The 19,948-nt window shown below is 40.2% G+C and overlaps 1 protein-coding gene across 2 annotated transcripts; it reads right to left on the bottom strand.

The window, feature by feature from the left end:
• Positions 1–115: 115 nt before the first annotated feature.
• LOC137889528 (RNA-binding motif, single-stranded-interacting protein 2-like) lies at positions 116–19,653 on the bottom strand. 2 transcript variants are annotated; one of them, XM_068733417.1, is made up of 14 exons: positions 19,559–19,653; positions 13,001–13,197; positions 8,912–8,970; positions 7,478–7,569; positions 5,148–5,305; positions 4,825–4,904; positions 4,556–4,665; positions 4,405–4,451; positions 4,219–4,312; positions 3,952–4,002; positions 3,684–3,794; positions 3,303–3,383; positions 3,127–3,208; positions 116–2,951 (listed from the first exon to the last, which is right to left on the bottom strand). In XM_068733417.1, exons 1-13 carry the CDS (start codon positions 19,628–19,630, stop codon positions 3,131–3,133), a joined length of 1,230 nt encoding a protein of 409 aa, XP_068589518.1. In that variant the 5' UTR covers positions 19,631–19,653; the 3' UTR covers positions 116–2,951; positions 3,127–3,130. The 2 variants fall into 2 exon arrangements, with proteins under 2 accessions (XP_068589518.1, XP_068589517.1); XM_068733416.1 differs by having other exon boundaries at positions 4,405–4,472.
• Positions 19,654–19,948: the final 295 nt, after the last annotated feature.

The raw sequence follows: 19,948 nt of genomic DNA on the forward strand, positions 1-19,948 counted from the left end.
ACACACACACACACACACACACACACACACACACACACACACACACACACACACACACACACACACACACACAAAAAACATTTATTTAAAAAAAAATGCCAAGTTCCAAATCAAACCAAGTTAAAAGTTTAATAGCTGTAGGGTTTTTCTTATGAAATTGACAAAGACCTGTATCATGGCACAGACAGACATTTACTGAACAAAACCAACAGACGCCTGCACAGACATCTCTGAACATAAGTTAAGAACTGACCCAATATGTGACTTGATATATTCAATGGCCTTCAGCTAAAAGATTTCTAAATACTCAATCCAGCATTAGCAGCAATAGTTTGATAGTTTGTTAGACTCAATGCGCCACCATTCACTTTTTATTCAATGTTTTGGACAGAAACAATGGAACACAAGATAGTCCTAGAGAGATTTCTTTGCTTGATAGATTTATGTTCAGAGTAGTTTGAGATGACAAAAAAAATCTTCAACATTAGCAGTGCATGAACAAAACAAACCAGCCAAACAAATCTGAGTAGCACTTCACTATCCTTTTCAGTGGAATCTAAGGCATTTCTGTGAAGTTTAATTTGGTCCTGGAAATAAAACTGTGAATTACTCAGCAAGAAAGCAAGTTAACAAACGGGACCAGACAGGAAATGGCTGGATGGACTGGTGAATTACATCCAATACAAACCTATGGTGCCCATGTAAAATAACAGCTGGGTAGTCGAGTGGCCATCATTCACATAAAACCACATTTTGGTATACAATATTTCCCTTTTAATGCAGCAATTTTACGAACAATCAATGAACCATAGATGAATGTGTCAGTCAGAAAAAACAAACAAATCTCAACGTGCGAATAATGAAAGATAAAGCCAGAATGTTAAGTCATATTGTGAGGTGTCTCTTTGATATCTGTAGTATTGCATTTATAAGGATAATAAATTAATTGCATAGATCGTCAGACCTTGGGCGGGTTTTCCGAGCATTGGACGGAAGAGTTAAAGGATGTGGACACAGTACCAGCTGTGAACGGCCATGGGACCTACTGAAGTTGCTTATTGCCTGTGTACCCTGTACACAAACGAAAGTTACAAATGTAACTACGGTTCTATGAATCCTGGATGACCGCCAGAGCCAGTGTTAAGCACTGCCTCTGGCGGTCAGTAAGGATGAAATAGAACTGAATCTACATTTCTCTGGCAGGATGAGGTAAGTCAAGGTTTGAACATATACTTTATCTTACGTTGTTCCCAACTGCTTGGGGAACAACTTTGTAACAATGCATCTGAACCTAGCATACTTAATGAATCCATGATCAGGAGTCGTGTTCCCAAATTGCCAACATTTGTGACACAGACAGAATGGAAATGTCTGTAAAAAAAAAAAAAAAAAGAGCAAAAAACAAACAAACATTAAAGCCTCTTTGACATCAACACTGAAACCAGAACTACAGAACTAAGCAAACATACAAACAAATCACTAGTTCAAAAAACAGTTGCAAACATCTATTTCTCACTATTTGAGGCACACAACACACTATCAAAAATAAAAACAAAACATCTTTGAAAAATAGGATCAATCTTAAAAAGCATTCAAACTAAATTAACAAAAACAAACAACTTAATAAAACCTTTAAATAAGAAATGTAAAAAAAAACATGAGGGTGAAAAACAGAAATACAGAAGTAGATGCAAACGCAAAAATGGTCAGTATTAAAGCATCTGTGTACTGGCCATAATAATCCATAATCAACCTTGATAGTGTTTTCTGAAGATACAACAGGACAGAGCTGAGCTTTACCAGTTGATCTCAATGTCTATGTAATAACAACTTCATACTCTAACAACATCTAATTCTCGCTTCAGAAATGTATTTTGGCATGCTGTGGAGATTCAGCTTCCCCCGTTATGAAAAAGTTCATGAGAGAAAACCAAAAAACACAGCAATACATACATTGCTATGTTCAGACAATTTGGTCAAATATTGTTATTAAAATAACTGAAGCATTACTACACTGATGAAAGAAAATCAAAAGAAAGCCTAAATACATTTCAATCTCTTATTTACAGGCAGCTCTGTGTGAGATGTGATCCCTGTTAACCAACTTTGGATTTCATCAAAGTGAACGAATATTTAGAACTTTCTGATAATAATCTCTGGAATGCTTTAAATCTGTTTAGCTCTTTTAACGAAGTCTTCTCTTAAACCATCTCTAAATTTTCTCTTCTTTGTTATCTTCTGATTGTCTCAAGCGTTGTCGAGATTGTTGGAACTATAAATTATTTGAGAGTCAAGTGCCAAAAAGAAGCGTTACCGCTTCAGGTAGATTTCATACCTGATAAACTTGCTGTCACCTATCTGTCTGTTTTTCTTTGAGCCTTTTGAGTCCTCTATTTAAATATTTGCACCAATCAATCAAACTAGGACACATGAAGCTAGAAACACACAAAAACTGAAATATGTACAAAAAGGCAGGTTCAAAGCCTGAAAGTATCAGACAAAAAAGTGAAGCAAAATCAGTGTCTCTTACAAAAAGGTGAAAAAAAAACATGACTCAAAATAAAACATGGTGTTGAAGTATTTTGTCCCGGTTTCATTCTAGCTCCCCGGAACAGCATTAAAAAAAGAATATGAATAATGTTTAAAAAAAAAATTCCAACATATGTAGTGTGTCTGTGTGTGACTTATGCTGTTATCAAAATAGATGCTCCTCGTTCTGTTCTTCCATTTTTCCATTTGTCTGCCATCCTCCAGCCTTGGTTTTTGGAGTAAAAGAGTTTATTTTAAAACATGAGTTTATTTTAAAACATGAGTTGGTAGAAAATATCTTTTTTTTTTTGTCCTTTCTGTGTAACAGTCCGTGTTCCTCCCGAGTGTCCGGTGCCTTTACGAGCACAGCCGCCGTGCCGAATTTCAGCACTTTGAGAGTCACTCCGGCTCCAGAGGAAGATCTGACACAAGGCGACAAGACCAGCCAATTAGAAACAAGAGCTGCTCCTGCACCTAAGCTATCTCCTTCTGCAGTAAGGTGATGTATGATGATGATGATGATGATGATGATGATGATGTGTTTGTAGTAGCAGGTGTATGCACGCTAAGAGACACAAAACAATAACCACAACCCACCTCTTCACTTGTTATGCTGGTAGGTGTAGGCCGTGTGTTCTGTGGGTGTCTCTATGGCAACAGGTGGTTGGACGGCACTTTCCTGAGAGGGAGGCAGCAAAGATTGAATCCATGAGGGATTGCTTCACATAACATTGATTTAAACTGTTGTAGTGAGAGAAAACAGAGGTCTTTACCTCAACTGACATGTTGGTGGCAGGCACTTGGGTGTACTGGGGGATGTAGGTCCCCTGCATAGATGTGTTTGCAGGCATGTACTGCAGGAGAGTGGAGATGGTAAGTTAAGACATGACAGCAACATTAACAACAACACTGTTACATAAAGCTGCACTAGACTAGATGTATATGTGAAAGTACACCTGTCTTTATCAGCCTAAATTACAAAGAAGAACATCCCATCGATTCTTCTTACATATCTTTAAAACCAGTGAATAAACTCTCTCTCCCTTTGTATCTTCTTGCATTACCCAATCATAGACTGGTCAAATTGCCTTGTGCTTCTTTAACTGCTAGACATCAATCACAGCTGAATGCTAAATGTTCTGCTTTCTACTCACTGTGCCACTGCTGCCCATGGAGAGGTGGCTGAGCTGCTGCGTCAGGGGCCCCATCATGGAGGTCGGCTGGATGGACATGGTGTGGTCCATTCCTGGTGTCAGGACTGCTCCCTGTAAAACAAAAAAAACATAAAGCAGCGGCCATCAAAACAAAGAGACTGTTAGTCAGTCAGACGGACTGTGAAGGCAGCAGAATAGAAAAAGAAAGGCATGTCCTGCAACAAAAACAGGAAGGAGGGCCAACTGCTTTAAGATTGAAGATACTCACTGTGGGTGGCATGATGTATGACTGATGATGTAACCAGGATGGGTTGTGTACCTGCATGATCAAGAAAGACACATATTTCATAAGATACCATACCATAAATAGATGAGACATAAAGTTAGCCTTTTATTTTAAAATTCAAAACATTTGGCAACTAATGTTTCACAAATTCTAGGTGTGCAACAGCAGGCCTGAGCTTGATTAAACTCCAGTCTGTCACATTTTGGCGTCTTAACTACATAACACCTAAGCTTTGAGGGTCTGAACTACCTGGTAGGTGGACATAGGGGAATGCATGTACGGGGAGAGGGAGGTCGGCCCCATCATCCGGTTTGGGCCGATGCTGTATGGAGAGGAGTAGAACCTGCAGAAAGAGACACAAAGTTATCACCAGACCACAACATGATCACGCTCCCTCTGGCTGTACAAGGGATTTGTCAGAGTGGTAGTACTGACCCATTCTGTAAGGCTGTGGTGGGGTCATAGGTAAGGGTCATTCCTCCCTGGAGAAAAGAGACAAAGGACTGTGTCAAGAGGAGGAGGATCACACGCAATGTTGCGTAGTAAAGTATTTTCAAAGAAGGTAATTGGACACAAAGAAACTCACACTCTCCCCATCTCTCATCCAGGGCCGGCCGTTCTGCAGATATTTTCCTTGGCTCTGACGTTTTTTCTGGCCTCCATCAGCAAATTTACACAACAGGGGCTCTGGCGGCACTGGACCAGAAAGAAAATATTACTTTGTAAAAAAATATATACTCAATGGACCAGTAAGAAAAGAAAGTATTATATGAAGATATATAGTCAGTATCATACATTTAACATTTTCTTTTCTTCAACAGATAATCAAACAAGACGCCATCTCAAAAACCTCACCTGGAACTCCAGGTGGAGTCTTGATATATTTTCCATTAAAATGTTGGATGATGGCTTCACATTTCTCGGTTGACTCCATCCTATAGGAAAATGTCACACTAAATGTTTATTTTAAACAATCACTGTAGCAGGTTACAAGGTATCATGCCGTGTGTGAATATTTCCAGTTGAGGATTTTATACCTGCGCTGGCCACCAGAGGGCTCTCTCACCAAGATTAATACTGACATTTGTGCAACTGTTTTTTTTCTTTAATGAATGAGGCCGTCACTAATCACTTTTCGCTCGTCCTAATACGAGTAACTAAATAATCAAAGCTTATACCTGGCAAAGCCCACGCCTCGGCTGGTTCCGTTGGCGTCACGGAGGATGCGAGTGGAAATGGCCTGGCTGAAGGGCTTCAGCATGTTCTCCAGCTCCTGCTCGTCCATGGACATTGGCAGATTGGAGATATATAAGTTGGTGGGGTCCTGCTCCTGTTGCTGAAAGAAGAGAAGCCACAAGAGGATTAATGAACGTGGTGCAGACGAAGCTCTTCGTTTTCTTTAATAAAAGCTGCCTTATGATGTCAGGAGCCCTCCAAAAATCCAGAGACACTCAAGAGCTGCCAGCAAAAGTATGAGAGGATCATACAAGGTGTTGAAGGTGCCTGACATTTGGAAGGGTGGCAGATGCAGGACATTAGACAGTTAAAAAACAGTCTGACAGAGAGGGAATCGGGTTTGAAGTAAAGGGTGGATTTCATTTTGGCGTGAGCTGCATGGACGAGGGCAAAGGAGAAAAGAGATATGCAGAGATGATGAGATAGTATTCTGGCTGGACTTCAACTGAATTTCTCTCTCATTCTGACTCCCTATTTCTGTCTCTTCCACTTTTATTCATCCAACTCACTCATTTTTTTCTTCACGCATCCTCTCTCATACTCCATCACCCAAACGTTATTACCAGAAGGGTAGATGAGACAGGCCCATTGTGTGAGACTAGCTTCTTAGGAGAATGAAAGGATCCAGGTAAGGGGATATCAAAGCCTAATTACATTTTAAATGGCTCTCCATTCATGGATGATCTGAAATGATTATGTGCTCTAGCTCTGTGCAGAATCACGGCAGAGACAATTTGGACAAAGACCTTTGGAAATGATCTGAAGAACATCTAAAACATTGTGCTATCATTGTCCCCATGCAAACATTATCATCCTTTTTCCTAGGTCATTGTAATAACATGTCACTTGCATTCAAGCAGTAATATTCAAGTGGTAATCCCGACCTTGAATGCGGGTACAGAGGCCAGCTCTGCTGGCTTGCATAAATCAGACAAATTATGCAGTTTTTTGCAATCTGAATTTGAAATTATTAGTAACCAACCTGAAAGAAACTCTTAAAGTGCCACAGTTTCATTTTATGCTTTCCAACTATTTTGTAGGCGTCTTGTTTTCTTTCTTTTTTTTGGCCTCCCGTCAAACAAATTTAATTTGACCAAGAGCATCTTGTAAGATAACCAATCTGTATCACCCTCTAACCATTATGCATATTCATTATCTCAGAGTGTAGATGCGATTAAAACCCTCTAAATGCAGTGTGAATTAATTTCCATCCATGAATAATGCATGTGCAATCGCTGTGACCTGTGGTGAAGGTGATTTCTCCTTCACCTCCCTTCTCCTCTTCCTCCTCCACAGCAGTGCGAACTAGAGATGAAGCTCGGACCCATGAGAGCGAGCAGAGGAGACCGGCTGCGGATTTAAACCGCGAATGAGTCAGAATGAGTCAGAATGAGTCAAGAGAGAAATCTGATGCAAACACAAAGTAGTAAACCCAGAGTGAAATCAAGTTACTCTGTGAGCAAGGAGCTGTATGAGTGTTACTGATCCAGTTTACAGAGAGATCAGCTTTCCCAGGGTGTTGGTGGTGTGCCGGGCTTGTGAGTGTGTGTCATAACCTGGTAGGGGCAAGGTTGGTGAAGTGCATGTGTGTGTGTGTGTGTGTTGACAGGGCGGGTGGCTGGGCACAGGGCCCCGCTGACTGGGGAGCTGCTCAGACACTGAGTCAGATGCCACCAGGGAGAACAGACAGGGCCTTTGTACGGGGAGCTCAGGGAGAAGGCCCTGGGACACACTCCCTCAACACCGACACCACTATGAAGCACAACACACACACACACATGCACACACACATGTACACACATGTACCTGCATGCTTCTATGCACTCTTGTTTGTGCACACACATATTCTACAGTGCATTAATACCCATAAATACACTGATTTAAGCATACACCCAGAGCACTGCCTCGCTGAGGCTTAATTGGCTCATATTCCTGAACCATGGCTCATATAACAACATGAAAACATGGGGACAAAAATACCTGGGGAGAGAGCAGGATAGAGAAAAAGCTTGCTGCAGCTTTAAAAAAGAAATTTATAAGAAGCCAATAAGGCATAGGAACAACCTTTCTGCTGCAAGGTTAATAATTCAACATTTAATTTGTAATTAATAATTCATCATTCAACTTTTTGCTGAGTCACTGTTAAAATGCCTAAAAGTAGTTTCCCCCCCCCCATGAGCAGAGAATTTAACTGATAAACAATTTGACTAAATCTGACACCAAGTCATAAGAAATAAAACCAGTGAATATTGATCTTAAGGGGGGTTCTTACCTTGGCCATCTGAGCCTGCACTCCACCCGCCTTCAGCGCTGTCACTGCCTTCTGAGCTGAAGACGGACTGTCAAAGTCAACAAAGCCATAGCCTGCAGAGACGGAGACATCCAGCATGACATAGGCTACACGTTATGACAATGAGATATGGACACAGGCATGTAATTTGATCTCATGAAGCTCTCATAGTAGTAGTGGTGTTTAAATGTGAAGAGACAGCAAGTTGGGTTTGGACTTTTCCATGAAGGACAGATATAGAGTTATACAATACTGCCCATATATAACATCACACAATAGTGTGACAGGTAATACACAGTAAACACTTGCCAACCGAATGCAAACAGCTTCATTGAAAAGAACTTATCAGCAATGTGCTGCAACTGAAATCTGTAACTTTCTACGCATTCAAACTACAGCAGAGAAGATAAATTATTTAGTGCCATGCTGTCGTTATTTCACCTCTTTGTTGTTGAAATGCAGTGAAGATATTATCAACTGACAAGAAGGTGTTAGTGGATACATTATCCAGTGAGGACACAGAGCTTTGTGAACAAGAAAGGGGCGACCCGACAAAACTGTGTATGGAGTGCATCTCCAACCATGAAAAATATTCATATCCTGTTTACTAGCTGCCATACAGGTGGTTAAAATACAAGAATTTACAAATATTAAAGATTTCACATTTTATATTCAAGATTCTACTCAAACCATCACATATCATCATATATCATTAAAGCTGCAATAATTACTCAATTAATCCAACAGTCACAGATATTCAATCAACTATTTCATAGCCGATTACATTTTTCAAGCAAAAATGGTAAAAATTCAACAATTCCTGCTTCTTAAATGTGACTAGTTCCTCCTTTTCCCAGTCTTATATGATAGTGCACTGACTGTTTTAGGATTTTGTACTGTCGATCAGAAAAGATCTGATCTATAACGAACATAATCGTTAGTTTCAGGCCTTATAATAATAGAACAATGGTAACTGGTGGGAGTGAAGTACAATATAAATAATTTTAACAGAGGTAGAACATTCTTCAAGAAGGCCCCTAATTTAGAAATACTTTTTAGCTTTTCTGACTGTCATAACAAAATTTATTAAAACGTGGATGAACAATTTAAATAATACTTTGGCAAGCACTTGTCCATGTTACTTATAAATATTCTTACAGTCAAACTAAATGTGACACTTGTTTCCCAGACAGCTGTCATTAAAAAAGGTTACAGAACCTCTGATTCCTATCCATGTATTTTCCAGTGACCGCGGAAATTAGGGTGTTACTCTGCCTGAAGTTACAAATAGCCTGACTGTAATTTTAGTTACAATATGAATTTTTACCATTTGAGCTCATGTTAAGTCAACATGAAGGTCAAAGACTCTGATCTTTTAACTTCTGCTCAACAGTTACTTTCAACCAGACGCCTCACCTTTGCACTTGTTGGTGGTCTTGTCCAGGATGGCCTTGGTGGATACAATTTTCCCGTACCTGAAAAACAGTGAGGTTTACACTCAAGGATCATCCTTTCCTGCACTTTGTAATGTGTTTGTAATGACTTGTTTACATTCAATATTAGCATTGTGACATTGCTGAGGCAATGTGGTTTCTCTCTAAGCTTAACACACCCTTGTGGATTGTGCTCCATGATGACTGAATTATAATTCACCTGATAGATTCAATGCAATGACACTGAATACAATTACGCCATCTGATAATAAATGGTGTGTAGGGAAATCTTTAGAGAGGAGGTGGGGCATAAATTAAATTAGAGCTGCTGCACAACACTAAGGAAAAAGACGGAGGAAGATGAAAAACTAAAAGGAGGAAGACAAATGAGAAATACAGGAGAGTTCATTATCATAAAACCTTTAAGTCACATGTTTCTTTGACATAATACTTGAGTATGTTCATTTTGCCTGAACCGGGTCTCAAATATCTACTTTATGCTATCACTTAGGAAATCACCAAAGGTTGCATATTTCAAACTAGTGCCCAAAATTCAGTTATCAAGACAACATTCTGAGAATTTGCATATTTCATCTATAGAGGTGGCTGTAATCTGTTTTGACAAAGATTTATTGCTCCTTAACTGATGTTGAAAGCTGCTCTATTTCCATTGACTGCAGTGGTTTACACCAGGATACAATTCAAAATACTGTAAAAAAAAAAAAAAATCCAGTTTTTGAGATGACATTGTGAGACTTACTGCACTACATCTGCCGTGACAACATTTTGTAAATGATTTTCATGAACACTGGAGATTTATCAAATTCGCAGTAGCTACGTACATTACTATTTACACTTAAACATTTTGATGTTTAATTGATCGATTCAAGTCTGAAGATGCAGGCTGGCAAGTTTGGGAGGAGATAGGTTACATTTGTTTAACAGTTTTTGAAAAAAACATTGATGGACTTCATAATTCCTGTCATGCTGGAATCATCTGGGCATTTCTGCTCTACATTTTGGTGAACGTTGCAAAGTGCCAGCATGTGTAAGTTATGAATTTGTAATGTTTTAAACTTTAGACATTTCTGTAGCCCCACTATCAGGACAATAGCCCACAAAGCCCGTTGAAGAAGTTACCTATGTGCAAAGTTTGGTTTATTTTCATTCATGGTTTCATGCAAGGCAGATTTCCTAGAAATAATAATAATAATGTAACCGGTCACAAAACTACTGGCTGGCCCCTAATTATAAGCGCAATGTCCAGTGGGTTTCTGCATCGTGGAAAGAACTATAGATTTCCCATATCTTACCCATTCCTGCTTTTACACAGATGTCAATAGGGATCGTAACTCAAAGGGAATCCAACACGAAGTGACAATATGGTAAACAGAAATATCTCTGCTGCATTTTCAGATTAATTCACAATGTACTATCAACACAAAATCTATCCAGCTGGCCAGCTATAGACACTGCATATGCATAGAATAGTGCCTGGCTCAGGCAAATGCTTGTGTGCGGCAAAGTGTCAATCGGTTCCCATCTCTCCAGGCATGTGCATGCAGTGTAATCTGATATGCTTCTCCTTGGCAGTCCTGTCCAATGCTGGCTCCCAGCCATACTCTCATTCTACTAACCAGCTTCTCTCTAGGCAGTGTTACACTGCACCACTGCCACATTTCATCCAGGCTTTCAAAAAATACTCTATTAGTAAGGATTATGTGATGACCTGCTAAAATTGTAATCGGAATCCAAATTGGAAATATATTGTTTCTCTTTAGAAAAACAATCTGTATATCTTTATTTTTCTACCAAAGTGGCCATAGGTCACCTGTGAAAATCATTACGTTTTTATGAGAATATACACCAATTATAAGTTATTGACACATGTTGTATTGAATACACAGATTTTACTTGAGTTATGTCGATCCAATTGTAATACAGCGCAATGCAAGAAGACCAAACAATCATTGGTTTGATCCTAAAACTGTTCATTATCAAAGTTCACTCCCTCTTTGTGCTTGGTTATGTCAATCCACTAAAACATATTTATTCTAAGGGACCTTTAATAGTGTCTAGTTTTTAGTTCATGTTCATTCTTGTTTATTTATACCCTACATAAAAACACTGATATGTTCTCTTTAAATTCCTTTTAACTTGACATTCAATTCATCACGCACAGACGTTGTATTATATTCTAATCATTTATCCGACAAACATTGTCAAACTAAATCCACCCAGTGTTGGTACACTATTACCATTCCATGGTGCATTCCTGATTCTAAGCAATAAGATGCCATCAGATGCCACTAGATAAAACACTTTCCTCCTATATTTCCATATGCATTATTACTGTGGGCACACAGCAATCCCACCAGTCTATGACTTCACATTATGACATCATGACTATGAGTTCTACTTGCTGCACTCCCCTGCTTACACACTTGAGATACCCGTTTACTGATTTGCGCCTCAGAGGTCTTGGACTACGTGATGCAGAGCGAAAAGAGGGACTGGAGACTCAGCCATGTGTGAGAGAGCACAGCATAGCCCAGCCTGATGTCCATCCATGGTCAACCACCAGAAACGGACCAGGGCGAGAACCAGAGCACCCAGAGATACAACTGCAGGGGCCGGAGATGGAGAACCAACCCCCATCCCGTCCTCTCATCACTCGCTCCCTACACAGTACACTTCAGAGCGTGCATACAACAACTGTGGGGGAGGGGAGCTTTGGGAGTGTGGTGTCCTGATACTATGCACACATTTGCTGTTCAAACTTGAGTTAAGTCAAATTCCCTACCTGACTTGTCTTCCTACTGTTTTACATAGTCCTCTACAAGCCTGTCCCCTATTAACTATCATCGGATACATTATCTTCTCTCAGTCCAGTTTAACTGAGAATTACATTGGCCTTAATGTGTTCTGCTAAAAGGCAAATTTCATGCAGTGATTTTATCTGCTCTGTGAAAGCAGAAATATGAGAACTACCCCCACAGAACACCACCTAACACACACACACACACACACACACACACACACACACACACACACACACACACACACTCTGAACTCCATTCACCCCCCTGATTCCCCCCCCCCCCCCCTCATGCCATTGCCCTTGTTTGTCTTTCCCTTTCCCCTGGGCTCGCCGTTTCCTGTAGGGTTGGGCAGCCTCATGTGAGCCATATCTTCCAGACAGCTGTAAAAAAGCAGGCCCCTCCCTCCCTCTCTCCCTTATTCAATCGCTCTCGTTTTCCCTCGTTTTCTCTCACTCCTCTCTTCTGGTCCTCATCACCAGGCTCCACAATTCAATTAAGTGAACGCAGACCATTCACCTCAGCCCTACTCGTTTTGATGTCTTCTACTGCAGGCCTAACAAACATATCAGATGGATTAGATGACGCTGTTGTTTGTTGTCTGACTGCATGCTGCCCACAACAGAGTTTTCAAAGACTCACACTCACACTGATGAGCAACATAGAGTATTATTTATAGTGCAGAATATGACTTTGAATAAGGATAGCATTGTCATCAGATGTTTGATGATAATCTACAAGACAAAAGGCACAGAGGAGCACTAACTCATGTAGGTCAAAAGTCTAAGAAGGAGCAAGAGGAGACACACAGAAAGAATTAGCGTGAGAGAGGGAGACTAAACATTCTGTACCTAGTTGTTGGAAAGTCTGTGCTTAGCTGTGCCAAAGTGAAAGGTCTTAGTTTGCTGCCAAAATGATTGTTTGTTTTTCCACAGGGCCACTAAATGATGGGCCTTAAAAAACATGTGGATGAAAATGTGGCCCTCTTCTCTGCTCAAGAAATACCTGCTAAGGTGTGCTTTAGCATTAATGTGCATTTCAAGTGTAAGGAAGTCATGCAAGCATACGTAGTCATGCAATCCTTGATGCATTGGGACAGCCAGTCATCGCCTGTCTGTCCATGAACCCAACACTCTGTTCTATCGAAATCTACTCTGCAACTCCAACCGGTTCATTTGCACAGTGGGCAGCCAAAGAGAGATTTATTGAGTATATATGTAGAAGTTGGAGCAATGGGTTTTTGGGTAACTTACGGCTGACAGAGTTTGACCAGATCCTGGTCTGTGGTTCCTGGGTGGAGGCCACGGATGTACAAGTTGGTTTTGCTCAGCTGCTCTCCCCCACTGCTGCTGCTGCTGCCATTGCTGATGGAGGTGGTGGTGGTGTTGCTATTGTTGATGTTGTTGGGGCTTGGAGGAGCCATCTGATGGTTGGAGGGGGACACATACGTCTGCACAAAAAAAGAGAATGGTTAGATTTGTGCTTGTACTTTGGGATGGTACAGCCACACACAAAGCAGATACTTCTTTAGATGCATGAAGCTTTGTTAATGGTCGACTAAGTGACTTCCTCAAACTGCGTTTGATGAGAAAGTCAATTAATAGACACAACTTGAGAAACAGTGGCTGACTGAGATGGAAAATACAAAAGATGGCTATGAAGGAAAATATACCAACATTTTTAATATGCACAGAACAAGTAAGTGAAGTAATACATGAATATTAGGTGATTTATACTTCCAAGGAGAAATATGAGAAAGAACAATATGTGAGATTACAAAATGTGTCAGAAAATGCACATATTCATTAAAAGGTAATTTATACAGAGAGGGTGGGATGTGTAGACAATGCACTACAGGCTCTGAGTGTGCCCTGGTTTAGCAGAGATGGGAATCCTAAGAAATCACCAGCTACAAGGTTATACAGATACTTCAAACCGTTACTGTTACAATCAATCACACTCATCTACAAGCAGCCAGCAACAATTTAGTCCCTACACCCTGCTTGGACAGGAGATAAATGAATGGTGGCCCTACAAGTCAATGTTCTAAAATGTATTATCTTCAAAGATAAAGACTAGCTGTTATTAATTAATTCCTTAAGACAATTATACACCCTTTTTTAATGTCATCATGGACTTTAGACAATATATCTTGGTTTTGCAAGAACAAGCCTACGGTACACTGGTTATCATGGAGAAACACAGTATACCTGTTGGTTTAACTGTAAATGTTGAGATCTTACCTTCAATATTACATATTTAGGTGTGCCATTCAAACTAACCTACTTTTACATCGTATATAGAACTAGAGAAATGGTGCTTTTGTAAGAAATGTAAACTGTAAAGATGAATAGCATACATGGGAACTATTGCCTATCTTGTGATGACAAGTGAGCCCATTTAAATGTAAAACCCAAGTGTATAACATTGAATCTGGTTGGATTTAAGTGGCTGAGTTTCAAACTGCTGCAAGAGAGGCTTTTAGGTTATAGTGTTTACTGGGAGTATTTGAAACAGTTCCAATCAAAACTGTTCATAGGGAGATCTGTGGTGGTTGTATGGTTACCACAACATTGTTTAGGACAGAAACTTTTATATTGGATTTTTTTTTTTTTTGGTGCTTTGAGCAGCAAAAAACAAATTGCATGCACCAGTATTGTCTTGGGGTGATGGCAAAAATCTCAAAGCCTTAACTATCTGAATGGCATAGCGGCATTTTTTTTTTTTATTTGGATAAACTGACTTATTAAGGGAAGATGCTTTTAAGGTCATATATCTTTGCCACAATCTCTCAGATGACTGCATATATCAAGAATGTAATTCAATATGCCGTGATTTATGCACTTGGACCTAAACGTCACATCTGGTATTTCATGACCTGCTAGTTCAGTGCCACTGTACGCTGCTCAAGGATGTGTAAGCATGAAAGGAGCAGTATGCAGAGACTCCGCTCACATCAATGCATGCATGCAATGAGCATGTTATTGGCGGTGCCACGATGTTCATCAGCATAAATGTACCCACATATAAGGCAGTGATAGGGAACCTTAAATGTAGATGTGCTCATAAACATTATTTTATCCAACAGCTGTTTTCAATGACTGCATTTTGAAAAATCTATCAATACTAGTAGGACCATGCAATAAATCAAATTGGTATGGAAGCATAATGTCAGCTTAGTTTGACTTTGGTGTTGCTACCACTGCTAGCAGAGGAGGAACTGTTTGATTAGTTAGGGTCAGCAGGCTCGGCCTCAGGGAACAATGGGATGGCTTGTTGGACACCACAAGGTCAGCACTGGACCACCAGCTTATTAACAGAGCGAGAGTTGTCAAAAGTCTGCTCGAATCAAGCCAATTATGACCTCTATATCTCTCTGCAGTGGATCTGTTCTAACCAGCTACAAGTGTAATTCCAGAAACACAAAAATATGGGGGAACATGACATTTCACAAAACTAAAACCAATATTTGAATGTTTTTGTGAGTTTTTAATTGTTTTAATTATGATTATTTATTTCATACAAACACTGTTTTCAGTGTAATGTCTGCAACATTACAAAACTAAATTCACAGATTCAAATCTGGTCTGCGTGTTGCATCATGAACATGAAAGAATTTCAAATCTGGGTTAAAAAACGAAGCTCAAAACAGTCCTGGGCGGGAAGAAAGAAAAAAGAACCAATCATGTGTAGACCAACAAACCACAACCAATCAACTAACAGGACTCTTACTAGACGCGTTTTAATTGGTCACACGTCACGTCAGGTAATACGGAAGATCAACAGCAATGCCCGAAATTACATCGGCACCAGGAAAACGGGATGAAGCTGTATTAAATTAGATATTAACGCTCGTTAGTTACTTAATTTTAGCTATATGTCATATAATACAAACTCACAAACAAGTTGTTCACGAGCTGTGAAAGACTTGTGTGGAAGCAACAGCAGAGCTAACATTTAACTAGCTAGCTAGCTAGGTGGCCTCCTGCAATGGTGCAACGGTAGCTAACGGTAGCTAACACTTTCAAAATATTGTTCAACATAAAGCAAAACGTTAAGCCCCTTTCAGACATGTCATCTATAACTTAAATATGATTTGATTTTATAGTTGAAGGAAACTATTTACTTGTCAAGAAGTTTGTGAAACATACATTACTGTGTTTCTAATAACAGCAAATGTTATATCTATGATGTCTGATCTACAGGTAGGACATATTATTGAAGATGCATACTAAGCATATATGATGATGTATGTGTGAAACATAAACGTAATATACCCAAATTAGTACATAGCCATTTTTACCTGACAGCCAAACCCTCAATACAGGACAAATGTACAAATGTCTTGTAAACCTGCGTAATATAGCAACATGTTTTCATACACTACTGAGTAGCAACACCAATGATTCTTTTGCAAGCTTTATTGTATGCATGCTACCCATCTGCCTCAAGTTTTCCAAACTGTCTGGGAATCAGCCCTCAGAACTTACTCCGTCTTTTTAGTCAAGCTGAGAAAATCACAGTGTCTCACAGAGCCCATTCATCTCGGTCCTCCTCTCTAATCTCCGTCTCTTCTTAAGCATCAATAGTACACTGTTTGTTTTTCACCTGTGCTTTCCCTTGCCTTCACTGTAGGCGGCCCGCACAGACTATCAGGAGGGATGCACCTGCAGAGGCCAGGGGAGATAGGATCTGACAGGAGACCGAGTCCTGGCCCAAGCCTGACTAGTGGGGCCTGTCTAATTAGGATCTGAGCTTGTTAGCGGAAAACACTAATCCCTCTCATGTGCTCTCAAGTCAGAAGGTAGTGTCTCATTAAGACTGCTCTACTGGGCTGCTTCTGAGAAAAAGATGGCAGTGTGTCAGATCCACACCTACTCCACATCTGCTCCAGCACCAGCTCCAGGTGTTTTGACACCAATGTAAGGTAATGCCAAACAAATATGCATTCAGAACAACACGCATACAGTAAGAACGGGAAGCTTGGAAAGTATGACAAGAATTTTAAAAGAACATGATGTGGGATTACAGTTCTCATTCTTTTTTAGCTTTGTTGCACATGTGCTCAGTTAGGCTGTGTCCCAAACCTGACCTCCTAACATGTTACTGATTTCCTTCCTACTTGTTAGTCTTCAGTCCACAGCCGCCCACATAATCTTGTTACACTGTTCCTGATTGCATCAGCGTCATTTTTGTAGCATTCTTTACATTCCTCTGAAATACACACACGTTTGCGTTTCTCTCCTTGAAGTGGACAGGGGTCCAAGCGGTCGTTGCTAAATTGAACTACATTCCTGGGGCATCACAGCTCTGTGGGAACTGATAAATAAAGGAAATCCTCCTGTGTACATACAACATACACACATTTACAACCTACATGATACATTACAGACACTTACAGACACTCATACTACTGCTACTTTCTGTACATAGAAGCTGGACATATATACAGTCCTTACACCCCAATTACTGTCACAGAGTATGAAGTTATAGTTGCAGTAAGGTAAATCACCTCAATGTATTATTATAATTTTGCAAGAAGCAGAACTACAGTAAATTGCCAACAGGGTGATGCAGAGAAAGCAGAATGCTCAAGGCAGCAGCTGAAGACGGATGAGATAATTACAGATGGAGGAAGCAGAGGTGATGCCCGTAGGGAGTCCAGGTGACTCAAGGACTTTTTCATCCGAGAGAACAATGAGTGCCAAGTGAGGCTGGATGTATGCCTTTAATTCTGTAGTAATAGCAAAGATGTGAGTCATTCTGCTACATCATTCTGGCAACACAAACCTTTTGTGAAACTGATAATGTTGGAAAATCAAACAAATCTACACATTTCGTTATGTCATTCTTCTGGATCCCAAGAGAAGCATATAGTTTCCTCCAAAGCCCTCAGAAACATAACCATATTCCATATAAAAAGTGTTCCAAAACATAAGTTCCAAAATAAAATGCATTTTGCTTATCATTATCAACACATTGGTACTATTCATTACAATACAGTATGATTTCAGTAACGCACAAATGAACTGTCAAAGTCATAACCTCTATTCATTATTCATGTTATGCAACAAGTATGTTTACAAATCTCGAATCAAAGAGAAATATCTGAAATGGAGTCCTACCTGCTTGGCTAAAGAAACTTTAAAAGGCACCATGGAAAAGATCATAGTGGAACAGACAAAATCTCTCTATATTATATTTTTGCAGCTGCAAGAAAAACAGTGCAAGGTGGGAAGAACCGAATAAGAAAAGTGATGAAAATCCTTGGCGTCTTGTGCCTAAAAGGTGAGACTTCTCCCTTGCTCTCCTTCTCCTGCCTCAGTCCAGTTTCATTCAAAAACACCAGAAAAGTGAACAGATGGTTAAAATAATCTGTTTTCAACAGGTATCACGTACCCTGACAGAATGTTCAGGCTCTCTTTTCCATGTGAACTGAACCACTGACAGACAAGGAATCAAGGTATGTGAAACACACAGGGGAGGAAGAAAAAAAGACGAGGGGAGTTAATCGAAAGCAGAAGAAAAGGGGGGGGGGGGCGAAATCTCTTAATCCTTTTCTTTTCTCCGCCCTCTTTCCCATTGTTAAAGACATTGAACAGGGGTTACCATTTACCACAAGTTGTCCCTCTGTGTGACTTTGACGCTCTAACAATGCCAAATATGCACAAAAAAAAAATCTTCTTTCAAGGAAAATGTTTGCAGAGTCCCCCCCCCCCCCCCTGAAATGAGTACATTGTCTGAATCCAGGATTCCAGGAATTCCAGGTCATTAAAATGAGCAATCTGAATTCCTGCCAGCCGCGAGGCAGGGAGGGGAATAACGCGGGGAAGGAGGGAGGTATTCTGTTTCAGCTTTGTACAAACGTTATGCAGAGAGTCAGGCATCAACTTCACTTGGGGACACATTTTGGGCAGAAATTATAATAGTTTAACAATGAAAAAAGGAATCAACACTCAAAATGCTTCAAATCCTAGAACTGACTTGCTACAAACAGTTCTGTGTAATCCTGTAATGTCTCAGAATAAAATTAAAATAAATCTATACAGTCTGCACAGAAAAGGAGGTTGAACAATGTCACCCCATGAATTATTCATACGAAAAGACAAGTTAGTCAATACGAGACCTTATATATTGTTCCAGCTCTGTTGTCATTGCTTTAGAACTAATCTGCACATCCCATTCAAACACATACATCTTCATTAGTAATATTACATGGGCTCTGTAACTTTCATCTTTTCCATAGTGCCAGGCAAAAACCCTCTCAGTCATCATTCGTAGGACTGAAGGGGTGGGGCATATCGGTACGCGTAAAAGAGGAAAAAAAACAAAAAACTTTGCTAACTTGTGGTTAATTCAATGAAAACATCACACAGTTGATTCAACCCCCACGAATTTACAGTAAAGTCGAATAAAATGAGCTTTTATTATGTTGTTCGCAGCCTAACGAACATGTTCAGCGCATTTATAAGCTGCTCTCTACGTGCAGGCTATGTGTAGGAAGGGAACAGCGACCGTATCAGGAAAAAAAAAAGCCAAAGCAAACTGTTGTAGTAATCTACAGGCAACAATGTAACGGGCCCCGTGCTAGTTTGTAACAATTCAGCAACATCAAAAAGCCGACAGCAAAGGTTGCAACAGCAAGTAAGAGAGTTTAAAACGTCGCCAGTGATCCACTTTCAAGGACACTGCAGCTTAAACAGCCGAGCAGCTTTTAACTGAAGGACTCGGAGCAGAACACCGCATCGAGAAATCACTCACTGTTTACGGGAATAGAGAGGGCAGAAGTGGGATGCGGTGTTGTTATTTACCTTCTTGATGTGTTTGCCGGTGTAGCCGTTGTACGGGTTGAATCCTGTCCTTGGCGGCACAGAGAGCAGCATTTTTGCGCGGCGCTGTGTCCGGAGGAGCGGAGAGCCGAGGCAGTCAGCTGACGTCAGCCAGAGAGCAGCGGTGGTGATTGGAGTCGGTCCTCCCGGCGCTCTGATGTGCTCCACTCACTACACTCTGGCTATATGATATCTCACTTTATCTCAGGGTGCCATGTCCACAAGCCCCCCCATGTACAACCATTAAAGCATAATAAAGAGATAAATACCAAGATATGTTTGCAAGAAATATAAAAGTGCTCATCCGTGTAACCCTGTAGAGTTTAGGATTTGGTGAAGAATTACAGAAAAGCAGATGTTTGTTCTAGTCAG

The sequence above is a fragment of the Cebidichthys violaceus genome, unplaced genomic scaffold (genome assembly GCF_023349555.1).
Source record: "Cebidichthys violaceus isolate CVI_PGR_0920_01 unplaced genomic scaffold, fCebVio1.0.p SCAF_6, whole genome shotgun sequence".
Lineage (NCBI taxonomy): Eukaryota > Metazoa > Chordata > Actinopteri > Perciformes > Stichaeidae > Cebidichthys > Cebidichthys violaceus.

Excerpts from the sequence above, each read along its gene's own strand:
- LOC137889528 (XM_068733416.1), bottom strand. The coding sequence starts at position 19,630 with ATGCTGCTCTCTGTGCCGCCAAGGACAGGATTCAACCCGTACAACGGC. Across the intron at positions 4,905-5,147 it reads CGAGGCGTGGGCTTTGCCAG|GATGGAGTCAACCGAGAAAT; the intron begins GTATAAGCTTTG and ends ATTTTCCTATAG. Across the intron at positions 3,795-3,951 it reads CATACATCATGCCACCCACA|GGAGCAGTCCTGACACCAGG; the intron begins GTGAGTATCTTC and ends TTTGTTTTACAG.